Source organism: Littorina saxatilis, linkage group LG17 (genome assembly GCF_037325665.1).
Source record: "Littorina saxatilis isolate snail1 linkage group LG17, US_GU_Lsax_2.0, whole genome shotgun sequence".
Taxonomy (NCBI): Eukaryota; Metazoa; Mollusca; class Gastropoda; order Littorinimorpha; family Littorinidae; genus Littorina; species Littorina saxatilis.
The window spans coordinates 436131-454468 of NC_090261.1; the positions used below are offsets into that span (position 1 = coordinate 436131).

General features: G+C 43.8%; 1 protein-coding gene across 3 annotated transcripts in view; it reads right to left on the reverse strand.

Annotated features, from left to right (window-relative positions):
* Window positions 1-18338, reverse strand: part of LOC138952809 (ectonucleoside triphosphate diphosphohydrolase 5-like) — a 77795-nt gene that overhangs the window by 14516 nt on the left and 44941 nt on the right. For all 3 annotated transcript variants that reach the window (XM_070324542.1, XM_070324543.1, XM_070324544.1), the window contains 2 exons: window positions 10984-11237; window positions 6063-6349 (listed from right to left, as the gene is read on the reverse strand). In XM_070324542.1, the coding sequence (XP_070180643.1) occupies window positions 6063-6349; window positions 10984-11237 (541 nt within the window). The remainder of the gene's footprint in view (window positions 1-6062; window positions 6350-10983; window positions 11238-18338) is intronic.

The following is an 18338-nucleotide window of genomic DNA, read 5'->3' on the forward strand; positions in this document are numbered from 1 at the left end:
ATTACACTCCACCCTTACCTGTGACAGTGCCTCTCAAAAGGCTTTCATGACATACCTTTGACTTACAAAATTAGGGGGTGTACTTCGGAAATGAACTCTCACACTTAGTGTTTATGAGATATCTCATCAGAGGTACTTGCAACTAAAAGCCCGATGAATACACTTTCCTCTGATATGTATTTGATTAGATTGTGGCTAACAAAACGTCTTTGAGAAGAGTTGACATTATCCAGAAAAGTGAAAATGACGTGACGTAACACAATTTTTAAAATGCAAGGCCTCCTGGTGCTCCTATGTATTGCACGCAAAAAATCTTTTTACTTGCTGTTTAACACCTTCCAATTATTTGATAGTTCACTCAGAAATATCTACTCTGCTGCCTGCGGTTAAGTTGATATTGCCGTTTTTTGCAACAAAGTGATTTTTTCTGAAGTGCATTTTTCAAAATATCTGAGCTACTTTGCCTTAAAATTGCGTATAGCTGCTGCCACTTTTGGGTACTTAGATAGGTTGTTTCAGAGACTATATGCATTTGTCTGTCAAATGAAACCAAATTTGCCCGGGAGTACCGACTGTGCCTTAAAATCGGCCTGAGAGCCCTGTTTATTACTCGTCTACAAGTATACGTATAGCTTCTAGAAACGAAGAAAATTTAAAGAAAGGGGGAGGAGCCAGAAGAGAGGGGGGGGGGGGGGCATTTTGTTTACCCAGGAATCCCATCTCCACAGCCTTTGTATTATCGTGAACAGAATGTTTGATATCAAAAATCAATCAACACTGACATTACACACAGTTGACTTCGTCTAACCCCAGGCCCCCCCTCACTTCGCGTTTCAGAAGTTGGTTAATGTAATAATGGTGATTGCACCGAATGATTGCACCCATCATTTCACGTTCTGCGGGCAGCACAGCTAATGCTAGTTTGGGGAGAACTGAGGGGTAGGGGCAGGGGGGGGGGGGGGGGCGAGGGGGGGGGCGAGGGGGTACAGTCTTCCGTTTTGTTCCTCTTCTACAATGACGATATCCAAGCCTCCACGCCAACAACTGACGTATTGCGGTTCTCTCTGTGAATAATATTGTACGATTCGCTTTCTGCATGGCGACGCACTGCAGGCGGGGCAACCTTAGTTTCGCCTGGCTAACCAAGTTTCTGGAATCTTATTGAAGTGAAGTTACTTCAGTCGAATAATAGAACGACAACGTTTGCACAGATGCACTTGTTGGCAAACCAGACTACAACGCCGTGTCATTACCGTAGATACGCCTGTAATATATATATATGAGAATAGCGATAAATGGCAAATCATGAGAGGGTTGTGCCTTCAGATAACACGACTTAAATAGTAAATGGTAAAAGCGTTTGTATGACTGTTGGGGAACTTTGTGACAAAAGAACTGTATGTGTTCTACCCGCTCAGATAATACGCCTGTACGGCAAAAGGTCAATGACGAAAGCACGAAGTAGTTGTATCTGTGGATATGCCTGTAGGAAAAACAAGTTAGAACATACAATATGCCCGTAAGAAGAGTCAATGACAAGTACAGCTAGCACGCCAGTGGGAGGTGTGAGCCACGAAACCTGATACACGTGCATCAAGGAGAGCGGCGGGACAACACAGGAGCCTGGTCAGAGGTCAGACAGCGGACACAGTCCGCTCTGCATATGAATCGCAATAAGTTGCCTAAATACACCAACACGGCGTCGGCCAGTCTCTACCATCGCCCCACTTCCCGCCTCGCACCCCCCCCCCCCCCCCTTGGGACCTCTGTCCAGCAAACTGAGAAGCAGACAGCACTAGAAGCGTCGTTGTTTACCCATCATAGTCTCCTCCATTAGCAATGCAGATCATGGGCACTAATGGCTTCTCGCAAAGCTCGAGCACAGCGCTACACACAAATGTTGTTTTGAGTTCATTCTCCCTTCAGCTGGCCCGGCCTCGGCAATGACACTATTTCATGGCGCTGGTCATCGTAGTCAATATGACAAGAGGAACGCCACCTCGGCAATGACACTATTTCATGGCGCTGGTCATCGTAGTCAGTATGACGAGAGGAACGTCACCTCAATCACCAGCGATGTGTATTTATTGGAACTCATGTCTCAAGGGAGCCACGTAAAAATGTCCGTCATGGTATTCGTATTATCACCACAGACCCTCGTTTTGGCAAAACACATATTGAGGAAAAGCAGCGACATGTTTGATAATGATGTTGGTGCCCTGCGTGGAGCAACCTGCGTGGAGCAAGGCGTCGTGTCTCGCTGCCAGCAGGCGCTTCAAGTGTCTCCGTCGAGTCATGTTTGGGAGAAGAACGTACTGTGACCAAACAACACTCACACCTTACACAAGGACAGACAGGAATCATAAAGGAACATACATACACTGCGGAAAGACGAACACAATCAGTCCATGGACGAATCATTCCTTGTTTACTGCATGCTTTGGGCTCTTTCAATCTACATGGATCTGGGTCAGATGCAGGCTGCAGAAATAAACTCAGGTAGAGTGTGAAGTGAGAGTCATCAACCAAGGAAGTACCAAGACAATGAAGAGACAGACACGAAACATGGCCAGACAAAGACTGTAAAGAGAGAGACACGGAACATGGCCAAACAAAGACTGTAAAGAGACAGAAACGAAACATGGCCAAACAAAGACTGTAAAGAGACAGAAACGAAACATGGCCAAACAAAGACTGTAAAGAGAGACACGGAACATGGCCAAACAAAGACTGTAAAGAGACAGACACGAAACATGGCCAAACAAAGACTGTAAAGAGACAGACACGAAACATGGCCAGACAAAGACTGTAAAGAGAGAGACACGAAACATGGCCAAACAAAGGCTGTAAAGAGACAGACACGAAACATGGCCAAACAAAGACTGTAAAGAGACAGACACGAAACATGGCCAAACAAAGACTGTAAAGAGACAGACACGAAACATGGCCAAACAAAGACTGTAAAGAGAGAGACACGAAACATGGCCAAACAAAGACTGTAAAGAGACAGACGTGAAACATGGCCAAACAAAGACTGTAAAGAGAGACACGGAACATGGCCAAACAAAGACTGTAAAGAGACAGACACGAAACATGGCCAAACAAAGACTGTAAAGAGAGAGACACGAAACATGGCCAAACAAAGACTGTAAAGAGACAGACGTGAAACATGGCCAAACAAAGACTGTAAAGAGACAGACACGGAACATGGCCAAACAAAGACTGTAAAGAGAGACACGGAACATGGCCAAACAAAGACTGTAAAGAGAGACACGGAACATGGCCAAACAAAGACTGTAAAGAGACAGACACTGAACATGGCCAAACAAAGACTGTAAAGAGAGACACGGAACATGGCCAAACAAAGACTGTAAAGAGACAGAAACGAAACATGGCCAAACAAAGACTGTAAAGAGAGACACGGAACATGGCCAAACAAAGACTGTAAAGAGACAGACACGAAACATGGCCAGACAAAGACTGTAAAGAGAGAGACACGAAACATGGCCAAACAAAGGCTGTAAAGAGACAGACACGAAACATGGCCAAACAAAGACTGTAAAGAGACAGACACGAAACATGGCCAAACAAAGACTGTAAAGAGACAGACACGAAACATGGCCAAACAAAGACTGTAAAGAGAGAGACACGAAACATGGCCAAACAAAGACTGTAAAGAGACAGACGTGAAACATGGCCAAACAAAGACTGTAAAGAGACAGACACGGAACATGGCCAAACAAAGACTGTAAAGAGAGACACGGAACATGGCCAAACAAAGACTGTAAAGAGAGACACGGAACATGGCCAAACAAAGACTGTAAAGAGACAGACACGGAACATGGCCAAAAAAAGACTGTAAAGAGAGACACGGAACATGGCCAAACAAAGACTGTAAAGAGAGACACGGAACATGGCCAAACAAAGACTGTAAAGAGAGACACGGAACATGGCCAAACAAAGACTGTAAAGAGAGACACGGAACATGGCCAAACAAAGACTGTAAAGAGAGACACGGAACATGGCCAAACAAAGACTGTAAAGAGAGACACGGAACATGGCCAAACAAAGACTGTAAAGAGAGACACGGAACATGGCCAAACAAAGACTGTAAAGAGAGACACGGAACATGGCCAAACAAAGACTGTAAAGAGAGACACGGAACATGGCCAAACAAAGACTGTAAAGAGAGACACGGAACATGGCCAAACAAAGACTGTAAAGAGAGACACGGAACATGGCCAAACAAAGACTAATGAGAGAAGTGAACTAAGCATAAAGACTTTAAAGACAAATAATGAACCAAGGTCAAGGACAAACACAGATCCAAAGACAGACATGATCATAGGACAAACAAAGGCTGTAAAGAGAGACATGATCATAGGACAAACAAAGACTGTAAAGAGAGACATGATCATAGGACAAACAAAGACTGTAAAGAGACATGATCATAGGACAAACAGAGACTGTAAAGACAGACATGATCATAGGACAAACAAAGACTGTAAAGAGACATGATCATAGGACAAACAAAGACTGTAAAGAGACATGATCATAGGACAAACAGAGACTGTAAAGAGAGACATGATCATAGGACAAACAAAGACTGTAAAGAGAGACATGATCATAGGACAAACAGAGACTGTAAAGAGAGACATGATCATAGGACAAACAAAGACTGTAAAGAGACATGATCATAGGACAAACAAAGACTGTAAAGAGACATGATCATAGGACAAACAGAGACTGTAAAGAGACATGATCATAGGACAAACAAAGACTGTAAAGAGACATGATCATAGGACAAACAAAGACTGTAAAGAGACATGATCATAGGACAAACAAAGACTGTAAAGAGACATGATCAGAGGACAAACAAAGACTGTAAAGAGACATGATCATAGGACAAACAGAGACTGTAAAGAGACAGACATGAAGTGAGGACTTCACAAACAGAAACGGCAAAGGACACTGAGAACGAGCAAAGATCTTAAAGAAACAGACATAACATGAGGAGACAAAAAGCCTGTACGAAGAGAGACATAGCCTCTGGACGAATAAAGTCTGGTCACCCTCAAAGCATCCTCAGTCTATTTAAAGTCTGGTATCAGACATATTAGCCCGCACTACCACATGGAGTTGTACCTGTCAGAGAGGGAAGAAGCAGAAACAGAGGCCATCGCACAATAGTCCCAGTTATAGCCCACTCAGAGAAAGGGGCGTGGCAGACTACAGTCACAGACTGAGGGGCGTGACAGACTAGTCACAGACAGAGGGGCGTGGCAGACTACAGTCACAGACCAAGGGGCATGGCAGACTACAGTCACAGAGGGGCGTGGCAGACTACAGTCACAGACCAAGGGGCATGGCAGACTACAGTCACAGAGGGGCGTGGCAGACTACAGTCACAGACCAAGGGGCATGGCAGACTACAGTCACAGAGGGGCGTGGCAGACTACAGTCACAGACAAAGGGGCGTGGCAGACTACAGTCACAGAGGGGCGTGGCAGACTACAGTCACAGACAAAGGGGCATGGCAGACTACAGTCACAGACAGAGGGGCGTGGCAGACTACAGTCACAGACAAAGGGGCATGGCAGACTACAGTCACAGACAGAGGGGCGTGGCAGACTACAGTCACAGACAAAGGGGCGTGGTAGACTACAGTCACAGACAGAGGGGCGTGGCAGACTACAGTCACAGACAGAGGGGTGTGGTAGACTACAGTTAGAGACAAAGGGGCGTGGCAGACTACAGTCAGAGACAGAGGGGCGTGGCAGACTACACTCACAGACAGAGGGGTGTGGTAGACTACAGTCACAGACAGAGGGGTGTGGCAGACTACAGTCACAGACAGAGGGGTGTGGCAGACTACAGTCAGAGACAGAGGGGCGTGGCAGACTACACTCACAGACAGAGGGGTGTGGTAGACTACAGTCACAGACAGAGGGGTGTGGCAGACTACAGTCACAGACAGAGGGGTGTGGCAGACTACAGTCACAGACTGACAGAGGGGCGTGGCAGACTACAGTCAAGTCATAACAGAACAGCAAATCACTCACCATCGCGCAGTAGTCCCAGGCGTTGAGGCGGAGCTTGGTGATGTTGAGGACGCCCCCATCCTCCACGGCGTCCAGAGACCTGGGAGCGTACACGAAGGCGCTGATGGCGTAGAACGACAGGTTGCCTACAGGCGGCTGGTAGCGCTCCCCGATGGCGCAGGGACGGGGGGAGCAGCGGGAGACGGCGGGGCGCAGGATGTTTCGCAGCATGGACTCACAGCGTGCCGGGTCCCCAGTGCCCTTCACCTTCACCGTCACGTGGCCTGCAAGCAGCTCGTCCGTGTCACCTGAACACACCACGTGTCTAGCTTAGCCAATGGAAACCGGGAACCTGTACATGTATACGGACAACAGGAACACCCAGTGTTTTGCTTCGCCAATGACCACCGGAAACAAGTCTATGGACAACAAGAACAGCCAGTGTCAGGTTGAAGTTTGACCCGACCTCATTTCCATGATATCAGTACACATGTAAGAATATGGTTTGGCTATTCACCGTTTGTAAAATAAATACACATCATCAGCCTTTCTTCATAAGCCAGTTTGAACTAAACTATTACTTTAAGTGAAAAGAGCCTACTCGTGTGTACCATGCAACCATTGCACTTTCTCTCATATTTTCTATTTTGTCAGTCGTGATTAAACATTCACCATGTCTCCTCTTTCTGTCTCTCTTTCCCTCTCTTTCTCCCACTCTCTCTCTGTCGTTCTTTCTTAATCTCTCTCTTTTCCCCAAACCCCTTTCCCTCTCTCTCTCCCACTCTCTCTCTGTCGTTCTTTCTTAATCTCTCTCTTTTCCCCAAACCCCTTTCCCTCTCTCTCTCCCACTCTCTCGCTGTCGTTCTTTCCCTCTCCTTCTCTCTCTCCCATTCTCTCGCGCTGTCGTTCTTTCTTAATCTCTCTCTTTTCCCCAAACCCCTTTCCCTCTCTCTCTCCCACTCTCTCTCGCTGTCGTTCTTTCTTAATCTCTCTCTTTTCCCCAAACCCCTTTCCCTCTCTCTCTCCCACTCTCTCGCTGTCGTTCTTTCCCTCTCCTTCTCTCTCTCCCACTCTCTCTCGCTGTCGTTCTTTCTTAATCTCTCTCTTTTCCCCAAACCTATGACGGCTTACTAGTGCCAAAACCTCATAAATGTAATTATCAAGGGAAAATTAGTAATTTTCCCTTGATAATTACCATTTTCACGTGTTTATTACTAATTTTCCCGGAATCATTACTAACTTTCACCTGTTAATTACTCATTTTTAGTTTTGGCTCACTTCCTGACGGATTGCTAGTGCCAAAACTAAAAATTAGTAATTTTCCCGTGAAAATGAGTAACAGGTGAAAACAGTAACTGGACAGCGTTAATTAGTAATTATCACGTGATAATGGGTAACCCCAGGTTTTGGCACTAGTAAGCCGTCATAGGGCTTACTAGTGCCAAAACCTCATAATTGTAATTACCATTTTCACGTGTTAATTACTAATTTTCCCGGGAAAATTACTAACTTTCACCTGTTAATTACTAATTTTTAGTTTTGGCTCACTTCCTGACGGATTGCTAGTGCCAAAACTAAATATTATTCATTTTCCCGTGAAAATTACTAATTATCCCGTGAAAATGAGTAACTAACGAGTGAAAACAGTAACTCACAGCGTTAATTAGTAATTATCACGTGATAATGGGTAACCCCAGGTTTTGGCACTAGTAAGCCGTCATACAAACCCCTTTCCCTCTCTCTCTCCCACTCTCTCGCTGTCGTTCTTTCTTAATCTCTCTCTTTTCCCCAAACCCCCTTTCCTCTCTCTAACGATAAGAGTTTTTGTTTGCGCCAGTGTACAACTTGTTCTTGCTGGCTGCTAGTGTATGTGCTAAACGCAAGTTGGCTTCGTCCTTCATGTCATTGTGGAAAGTTAGTCATTGATGACTTACGCCCTATCAACCCCTTGGGGTAAGCGGCCTGGGGAGACGAAGGGAGGGAGGGGGTATTGGCGTGTTTGACGTACCCCAATAACTTGAGACAGGGACCACCTTTAAACAGCAAGGAGCTGCAGTCAAGATGCAACCGCCGCTGGATGAGGATAAAAACTTACTTGTAAACCGCTATTAATCGAAAGTACGATAAACAATTATAAGGTGGCTCCCGTGACGCAGGGAAATGGCGGTAAGCAGTGTGGGCGGTGATGGGCCCGCAGAGACCGGTAAACACCCCGCAGGTAAGACCTTCACCGCACTAATACCCTGCCACTAATACCTGCCACTAACACCTGCCACTCAATTACGCCGCCACAAAAATGTGCCACGCGACGTTTGTTTGGTAATCAAACACGACACTCGCTTCTTCCCTGGCACTGTGGTGGCGTGGTGGGGGGGTGTCTGGGGTGGTTGGGGTGTCTGGCGTGGTTGGGTGTCTGGCGTGGTTGGATGTCTGGGGTGGTTGGGGTGTGTGGCGAGATTTGCGGGGCAAGTTGGCATTCTGATAATCATCGGTCCACGCTATCGCTCAGTGGTCTGACCCGAAGGGAAGTAACTCATTTTACCTGAGTTCAGGATGGTGTTTAAAGGTCAGTACACAACACGCAGGAGGCTGAGTGAAGGCGAGTAAACAGCCTGGCCATGCTTTGCTTCATTGTAAACAAGAGAGAGAGAGAGAGAGAGAGAGAGAGAGAGAGAGAGAGAGAGAGAGAGAGAGAGAGAGAGTGTATAGAGAGACGGGAAATACACACAGCGTGATGAACACCTCTGAGAGTGGAGAGAGAGAGACGGGAAATACACACAGCCTGATGAACACCTCTGAGAGTGGAGAGAGAGACGGGAGATACACACAGCCTGATGAACACCTCTGAGAGTGGAGAGAGAGACGGGAGATACACACAGCCTGATGAACACCTCTGAGAGTGGAGAGAGAGACGGGAGATACACATAGCCTGATGATCACCTCTGCCTTCACTCGCTTTATATACCTTTACCCCCACTGTCATGCCTCCCTCGGCCACAGGTACGGCCGCGCCAGATGATTATTATATGAAGTCTTATATCGCGCGAGTATCTCCAGACTCGGACTCAAGGCGCAGGTATATATTTATGCCGTGTGAGATGGAATATTTTTTTACACAATACATCACGCATTCACATCGACCAGCAGATCGCAGCCATTTCGGCGCATATCCTACTTTTCACGGCCTATTATTCCAAGGGACCTCGGTTTTTCGTCACATCCGAAAGGCTAGCACTTGAACCCACCACCTAGGTTAGGAAAGGGGGGAGAAAATTGCTAACGCCCTGACCCAGGGTCGAACTCGCAACCTCTCGCTTCCGAGCGCAAGTGCGTTACCACTCGGCCACCCAGTCCACGCCAACGACAAACTGGATATTCGATGTAGCTACGTGATGTAGATTTTATCGTCGACTTGATGTGTTCAGATCCACGTTCAGGCCGTGTATGAAAGATTGTGGTATGCTTGATCTTGAGATGCGCTGGGTTTGTAAAAGATTGTGATATGCTGATCATTGAGATGCGCTGGGTTTGTCAAAGATTGTGATATGCTTGATCATTGAGATGCGCTGGGTTTGTGAAAGATTGTGATATGCTTGATCATTGAGATGCGCTGGGTTTGTGAAAGATTGTGATATGCTGATCATTGAGATGCGCTGGGTTTGTGAAAGATTGTGGTATGCTTGATCATTGAGATGCGCTGGGTTTGTGAAAGATTGTGATATGCTTGATCATTGAGATGCGCTGGGTTTGTGAAAAATTGTGATATGCTTGATCATTGAGATGCGCTGGGTTTGTGAAAAATTGTGGTATGCTTGATCGTTGAGATGCGCTGGGTTTGTGAAAAATTGTGATATGCTGATCATTGAGATGCGCTGGGTTTGTGAAAAATTGTGATATGCTTGATCATTGAGATGCGCTGGGTTTGTGAAAGACTGTGATACGCTTGATCATTGAGATGCGCTGGATTTGTAAAATATTGTGGTATGCTTGATCTTGAGATGCGCTGGGTTTGTGAAAAATTGTGATATACTGATCATTGAGATGCGCTGTGTTTGTGAAAAATTGTGGTATGCTTGATCATTGAGATGCGCTGGGTTTGTGAAAAATTGTGATATGCTGATCATTGAGATGCGCTGGGTTTGTGAAAGATTGTGGTATGCTTGATCATTGAGATGCGCTGGGTTTATGAAAAATTGTGATATGCTTGATCATTGAGATGCGCTGGGTTTGTGAAAAATTGTGGTATGCTTGATCATTGAGATGCGCTGGGTTTGGGAATGATTGTGATATGCCTGATCAATGACAGGTGCTGACTGGCTGACGAGGGGAAAGGTGGCGGTAAGAAAGGCACATAGCATGTTAGTCATCCCCAAGTGGCAGACAAAGTACGTCTGTTAGTTTGTCTTTGGGGTAGGGTTCGTATCCAGACCTGTTATAGTGTATTAGTGTTACGGAGACAGCCAATCCTGTTGCTTCTTCTTTGGGAGAGGAGTTGATTGGAGATACACAGGCGCCGTGGCTTCAGATCGTCGTCTTTGCAAAGAGCAATGCTACCTGTCAACACCTGTCCGGGGCTGGAGGAAAAAGGTGGCAGCTTATTTGTGTTGCCGACATGACTAACATGGTTATGTTACTTCACAGCGCACTGCCGCCGGGACACCCCTGGCCGTCTTGCTTGCTTCCTTTCCTCGCTCGCTTTTCTTACGGCCACCCAACGCACCTTTCATTTTCTCTCAGTGCAAAATGTTAGAGAGAGAGAGAGAGAGAGAGAGAGAGAGAGAGAGAGAGAGAGAGAGAGAGAGAAGGAGGGAGGGAGTGAGAGAGAGAGGAAGAGACAGACAGACGGACAGACAGACAGAGACCCAAACAAAGACTGAGAATAAGACGAGAGACAGAGGCCAATGCAGAGGAAGGGAGAATGAAGACAGTGTTGGAGACTGACCGTTGAGCACACAGGGGCTGTAGAGGTGGTCAGTGTCCGTCTCGTTGCCCTCCCGGTCCCCGAGCAGCACGTGGTGCACCTTGTCCGTCATGTAGGTGGTGCCGAAGGTGAGGTATGACGTGGCGTACAGGTCAAAGCGGCGCCGCCCCACGTACACCTGGAACTCCTCCTGGTACAGCGGCCCGTCAGGCAGGAAGGCCACCTGCAGCGACCCCCCGCCCATCTCCAGTAACCCCACCGAGTCACTCCGTCTCCTGCACACAGTCAGACACCGTGTCACACAGTCACACAGCGACCCCCCGCCCATCTCCAGCACCCCCACCGAGTCCCCACGTCTCCTGCACACAGTCAGACACCGTGTCACACAGTCACACAGCGACCCCCCACCCATCTCCAGTAACCCCACCGAGTCCCTCCGTCTCCTGCACACAGTCAGACACCGTGTCACACAGTCACACAGCGACCCCCCGCCCATCTCCAGCACCCCCACCGAGTCCCCACGTCTCCTGCACACAGTCACACTTCATGTCACACACCGTGTAACACAATCACACATCAGTCGTGTAACACGACATGTTACTCAGTAAAGTATCATACCACGGCAACCTCAGACTAAGGTAACGCTTATAGCTGGAGATACTGTTACAATGACCAACACTAGTCCTGTTACGCGTTCATTAGCTCAAACTTCCACGTACATAAGTGGGTGTTTTCACGTGTATGGCCGTGTTAACTAACTGTAGATTGTATTAGTTGTTTATTAGTTGTTGTGTTGGGTTGCGTCATTAAGACACTTCCTCTCCGCAGCCATGCTTGTAGTATCTGAAAGAAGCTATGATTAAAAGGCTCTCAACAAATCCAGTTATCTGCATGTTACCTTGCAAGAATGAGAACCTTACATGGTGTCAGAAGTGGGGTGAATCCACGAACTCTACATCGTGCAGCTCATTTTCAACCAAGTAGGTAGAATCTTTGCAAAGAACTGAAACAATCGAATCGACGCGCTGTTCGTTCAATTCGTTATTTCCGTCCCCGACACATACGCAAGCTGTGTGGGAGTGGACACGTACACAGGCACTCGTCACGAGGTGGGCGTGGCCTATGGCTGTCACTTGTGATGGACGGGGGGTCTTTTCTTATGGTTTATACAAGGTATGATACTGATTCTCTCGACCTCGTCGGCAAACTTCGCATTCCTGCCATACACAGCTTAGCAAAGCAAAACAACGGCTATGATAAAATCAAGTATACATTAAACTATCAGGCAGCTACAGATTTATACCAATTAGACGTTGCTACGGCTGTTATTTTGCAAAACGGCACGGATTTTGGCACACAAAAACCCACGTTGTTCTAGACCGAACGGAAGTTACGTATGACTTACTTCCCCTTATAATCAAACCAAGACAACAAGCTGTGCCTTCATTGGCTGAAGGAAAAATATTGCGCGAAATCTGACGTGTAGATCTGTTGTAGATTTGAGAAAACATAAGAAGGTTGGTTACGTGTAATCTTGAATGAAATAGTAAGATTAATATTGTTTTTGTTGCTCAAGACTGTTATTTTTATGGAGCTTTTCTCAATGTCTGTCCAAAATTGCGCACCATAAGAGAGAGGGAGGGAGATAGAGAGGAAAGAGAGAAATTTTGTTTCCCATCCACATCAGTTACGGGTTGGTTGTTGATGTAGAACGATAGCAAAGCGTATCATCAACTCACGTCCCTAAAAGGAAAATTTCCTGTGAGGACGTAAAGGAGAGTGAAGTTAGGATTTATCTTTTCAAGAAGTAGACTCTGCATCCAAATAATCTAATTTGCAGGCTTAGATTCCCAGTTAGCTAGCACACAAAGAGCACCAAGTGCAGTGACATCTGTGTACAGTACTGAGTAGGGCAACCGAGCTTGACCCATCTGTGCAATTATAAGTTGATCAAAATGCTAATCGAATTGATTGAAAATTAAGCAGATAATACCCTCCTGCTGCATATTTTATGCACACATTTTTTTCAACAAAGTAACTAATTGTTTACAGGTTCTGGTGTTCATCACAAGACATATTCTTATTTATATTTTTATTTTCAGAAGCCATATACTCAGGATCATTCCACATCTCATACCTGCATGTGCATACTTCAAAACCATTGAAGAAGTCACACATGAGTAATTATATCATGATCCTTCATATATATTTATTTCAAATTAAATCTTTCATTAAACACCTCCATATGTTACTAATTCATACCAATGTACAACAATACAATTTAGCAACAACAGTATAGAGGAAGACACACTTAACTAATAATCTGCATTCAAAATTATTACAACACTTCTTTCGACACACACACAAACACACATACTGTTTGGAATCATACTGCTAAAGTTGAACGAACACATTCAACAGCAACATGCAAGCATTCATTCTTGTATTCAAGAAACATGCAAGTATACACTCTTCTTTCGTCTTTCAATAGACATTTTCCGAAAAAGACTGTGAGTGTTTATGGAGTAGTTTTATTTCTGGATGGTGAGCCGAGATAAAAAAAAACTAAACTAAAAAACACACACACATGTTGATCGTATAATAGTGAACAATAATCATAAAGTGCATATTTTGTCAAAGTGTTGGTGTCGGAAATATGCACGAGGGAGCCCACATTCACTGCCAGCATGATAGTTTGACTGCTGATTGAAAAAGTTAACACATGATGGTAGTACTCATAAGTTTGGATGTGCAGGTTTTGGAAAGAACAGTGCGTCATATTTATTTGCAGAAAATGTGTATCGGGACTGTGAGGCTTTTCATCACTTGCCTGAACATTATTATCCCTTGGCATAATTAAGGTTCCTAAAGGTCGGCGGTCAATAAAACCCTCAGTAGATTTGTTTCCAAACATCGTCAACTGCAGTGTTGCTCTTAGGCCTAAGTTTTTTTTTCTCTCACTGGTCCACACTTTTTTTTTTCTGATTTGAAGCACTGTTGTGACCACTGGCTAATCAGCCTGCTGTCCGGTACATTTTGACATGTTGGAGGCCCTCTGATTGAAACAATTTTGTGATAAATCTTGAAAAAGTTGGCCGCTAAGATAAATCCACTTCCTCTCCACTGTATAGTTCTTGTCCATCAGACTGTTACTGAAACAAACAGTTCAGAATATCATTAGTGCGTATAGTCCTTAAGCCAAAACACTGCAGCTTTTTTCGTTCACCTCTCCATCTACTTATTTGTTTTGCTTTTGTACGTAGTACACTCACTCTCTTATCACACAGAGTTTCTCAAATATTAAAAGAAACAAAACTAAAAACAGAGGAAACAAGCAAACAAACACCACCACAACCAAGAAGAAGAACAACCTAGCTGAAGACAAGCTGTTTTGCAAAAACGCAAACATGTGCATAACTCAAAATGGTAATTAGACAGGTAATTAATCTAAATCAGGTAATTAATCATGTCTAAAAGTCAATTCCTAGAAGTGTGTAAATAGTCAAAGCTCTAAGTCTAACTAAAAATGTAAAATAAAAATGTATCACTAGATAACACACACACACACACACACACACACACACACACACACACACACACACACAGATGATCTTGTATTTTCTGATAACATGTCCTAATTAAACCATTGAAGAATAGGTGTCTGAACTTACTCAGAGATGAAGAGTTGACCTTCTGTTGTTATTCCTCAAGAGATTAGTTCTGCTCATGCATGTCGCCTCGGGTTTTCCGTGTTCGGCCTGCATGCAGTTCCCCAAGCATCCGCTGTGTAAACGGATGTCTCTTTGTTACGTCTGTAGCTCCACTGGATATGAGGCTTCTTGTAAAGTTCTTCTGCAATTTGCTGTTCCAGCACTACAGTCGAGACCGGATGTAAGAAAGTCGTCGGGACCCACTTTTTGTCTTTCATACATCCGGTCTTTACTAAATCCGGTTAACCGGATGTATGAAAATATTGAAGATTGACTTTCATACATCCGGCCACGCGTCTGTTACTTGATAAAAGCAGGGTTTTTTTCATATCATTTTTGTATTTATTTGTTTTTTTTATGTTTAAATGTTTTGATACATATCCTTGCTAGAAGAAAAGGTTTGTGAATAACAAGTGGAAAAGTACATGTACTTACATACACTGACACAGTCAGGACAACCGATAGAAAGAGCAACTGTTTGTGTAAGGAACTGTTCTGCTTTGCATAAGGCCGTGCTCTCTCCGCCCCTTACCCCCACCCCCACCCCCCCCCCCCCGTGTGTGTGTGTGCGCGTACGTGCGTGCGCTCGCGCGCACGTGTGTGTGTGTGTGTGTGTGTGTGTGTGTGTGTTTGTGTGTGGCTCAACTGTATTGTGTGTGTTCCCTCCACAACCCTTTTGCGCTTTTGACAATGTTTTTGGTCGTGGAAGCTTTGTAATGACCGTTGGCGTAGCAAATAACATTTTCTGAGTTCTCTCTCTCTCTCCCTCCCTCTCTCTCTCTCTCTCTCTCTCTCTCTCTCTCTCTGTCTCCAAAACGCACACATTTATAACACACACACACACGCGCGCGCACTGAATACAAAAACGTGAGTTAAACTTAAAACCAGTTTAACGGATTAAAACAAGAACAACAACATAAAAAAACAAGTCGCGTAAGGCGAAAATACAATATTTAGTCAAGTAGCTGTCGAACTCACAGAATGAAACTGAACGCAATGCAACGCAGCAAGACCGTATACTCGTGGTCCACCGCTCACGGCATAGGCAGTGAAATTGACAAGAAGAGCGGGGTAGTGGTTACGCTATGCTGCATAGCACGCTTTTCTGTACCTCTCTTCGTTTTAACTTTCTGAGCGTGTTTTTAATCCAAACATATCATATCTATATATTTTTGGAATCAGGAACCGACAAGGAATAAGATGAAAGTGTTTTTAAATTGATTTCGAAAAAAAAATTTGATAATAATTTTTATATATTTAATTTTCAGAGCTTGTTTTTAATCCGAATATAACATATTTATATGTTTTTGGAATCAGCAAATGATGGAGAATAAGATAAACGTAAATTTGGATCGTTTTATAATTTTTTATTTTTTTTTACAATTTTCAGATTTTTAATGACCAAAGTCATTAATTAATTTTTAAGCCACCAAGCTGAAATGCAATACCGAACCCCGGGCTTCGTCGAAGAGTACTTGACCAAAATTTCAACCAATTTGGTTGAAAAATGAGGGCGTGACAGTGCCGCCTCAACTTTCACGAAAAGCCGGATATGACGTCATCAAAGACATTTATCAAAAAAATGAAAAAAACGTTCCGAGATTTCATACCCAGGAACTCTCATGTCAAATTTCATAAAGATCGGTCCTGTAGTTTAGTCTGAATCGCTCTACACACACACACACACACACGCACGCACACACACACATACGCACATACACCACGACCCTCGTTTCGATTCCCCCTCGATGTTAAAATATTTAGTCAAAACTTGACTAAATATAAAAACTGAGTCACACCCACGACCAATGCCTCTGGTTTTAATTGTACAAAAAAATGCCTTCCTGGGCTATTATGGCTCTTCAGTCATGACAAATTTATAACAGGCTAAAATGACTGAATAGACAAACAAAACAGATTATTAATGGAGTTCAACATAAAATCAGTTTAATGGATAAAATCAACAACAACAACAACAAGAACATAACAAGTCGCGTGAGGCGAAATTACTACATTTAGTCAAGCTGTGGAACTCACAGAATGAAACTGAACGTAGTCCGCCGCTTGTGCAAAAGGTAGTGAAAGTGACGAGCCTGTTTGGCTCGGTTGTGCTGTGCTTCATAGCACGCTTTACTGTACCTCTCTTCGTTTTAACTTTCTGAGCGTGTTTTTAATCCAAACATATCATATCTATATGTTTTTGGAATCAGGAACCGACAAGGAATAAGATGAAATAGTTTTTAAAACGATTTCGGAAATTGAATTTTAATAATAATTTTTATATTTTTAATTTTCAGAGCTTGTTTTTAATCCAAATATAACATATTTATATGGTTTTGGAATCAAAAAATGATGAAAAATAAAATGAACGTAAATTTGGATCGTTTTATAAAAAAATGTTGTTTTACAATTTTCAGATTTTTAATGACCAAAGTCATCAATTAATTTTTAAGCCACCAAGCTGAAATGCAATACCGAACACCGGCCTTCGTCGAAGATTGCTGGGCCAAAATTTCAATCAATTTGATTGAAAAATGAGGGTGTGACAGTGCCGCCTCAACTTTTACAAAAAGCCGGATATGACGTCATCAAAAGTATTTATCGAAAAAAAGAAAAAAACGTCCGGGGATATCATTCCCAGGAACTCTCATGTCAAATTTCATTAAGATCGGTCCAGTAGTTTGGTCTGAATCGCTCTACACACACACACACACACACAGACACACACACACACACACACACACACACACATACACCACAACCCTCGTCTCGATTCCCCCCTCTACGTTAAAACATTTAGTCAAAACTTGACTAAATGTAAAAACAACAACAAGAACATAAAAACAACAACATAAAATACAACAAAATAAAATACAACAACATAAAATACAACAACATAAACAGATAACAACTGATTCACATCCATGACCAATGTCTCTGGTTATAAATGTAACACAAATGCCTTCGGGGATTTTATGGGTCTTCGTGACGAATTTGTAACAGGTTAAAAAAATGATTGAATGGAGAAACAAATTAAACAGAACAACTCGTTGACAGCCATAGAATCTGGATAAAAATCAGTTGGTGGGGAAGTTTTCAGGGCATCCTCATTTGGTGACTTGGGTCTACTTTCGTTTTCTTACAACCGGTCTTGCAACAACGCATTTGTGCTGCTCGGGACCAGAGATTTGCTTTCATACAACCGGACTTTTATACATCCGATTTTCATACAACCGGAAAATTCTAAGTAATAACAAAGAGTAGCTTCTGCCGGGACCCTGCCTACCCCTTTCATACATCCAGACTTTCATACATCCGGTGTTTTATACATCCGGTCTATACTGTATCAGTCATCAATGTAGAATACTCCACCTGCAAAAGTGCCAATACCCTTAAAATTATGTGTCAAATAATTAACTTCTGATTCATAATGTAGATCTACACCCGATAGCCGAAATTGTGTGACTGGACAACTGATGTGTAAACCTGATGAAATATAATCTGTAGTTGGTATCACTCGATAATTGCTGCTTCCATATTCAGCTATGAATCTTTAAATTACAATTTAAAACGGATTTACCCCTCCCCTTCGCTTTTAAAAATCACATCAATCTGAGAGAGGAAACATAAAATCCCCTAACTTGTCATTTGCTTCTGGTCGTTAGA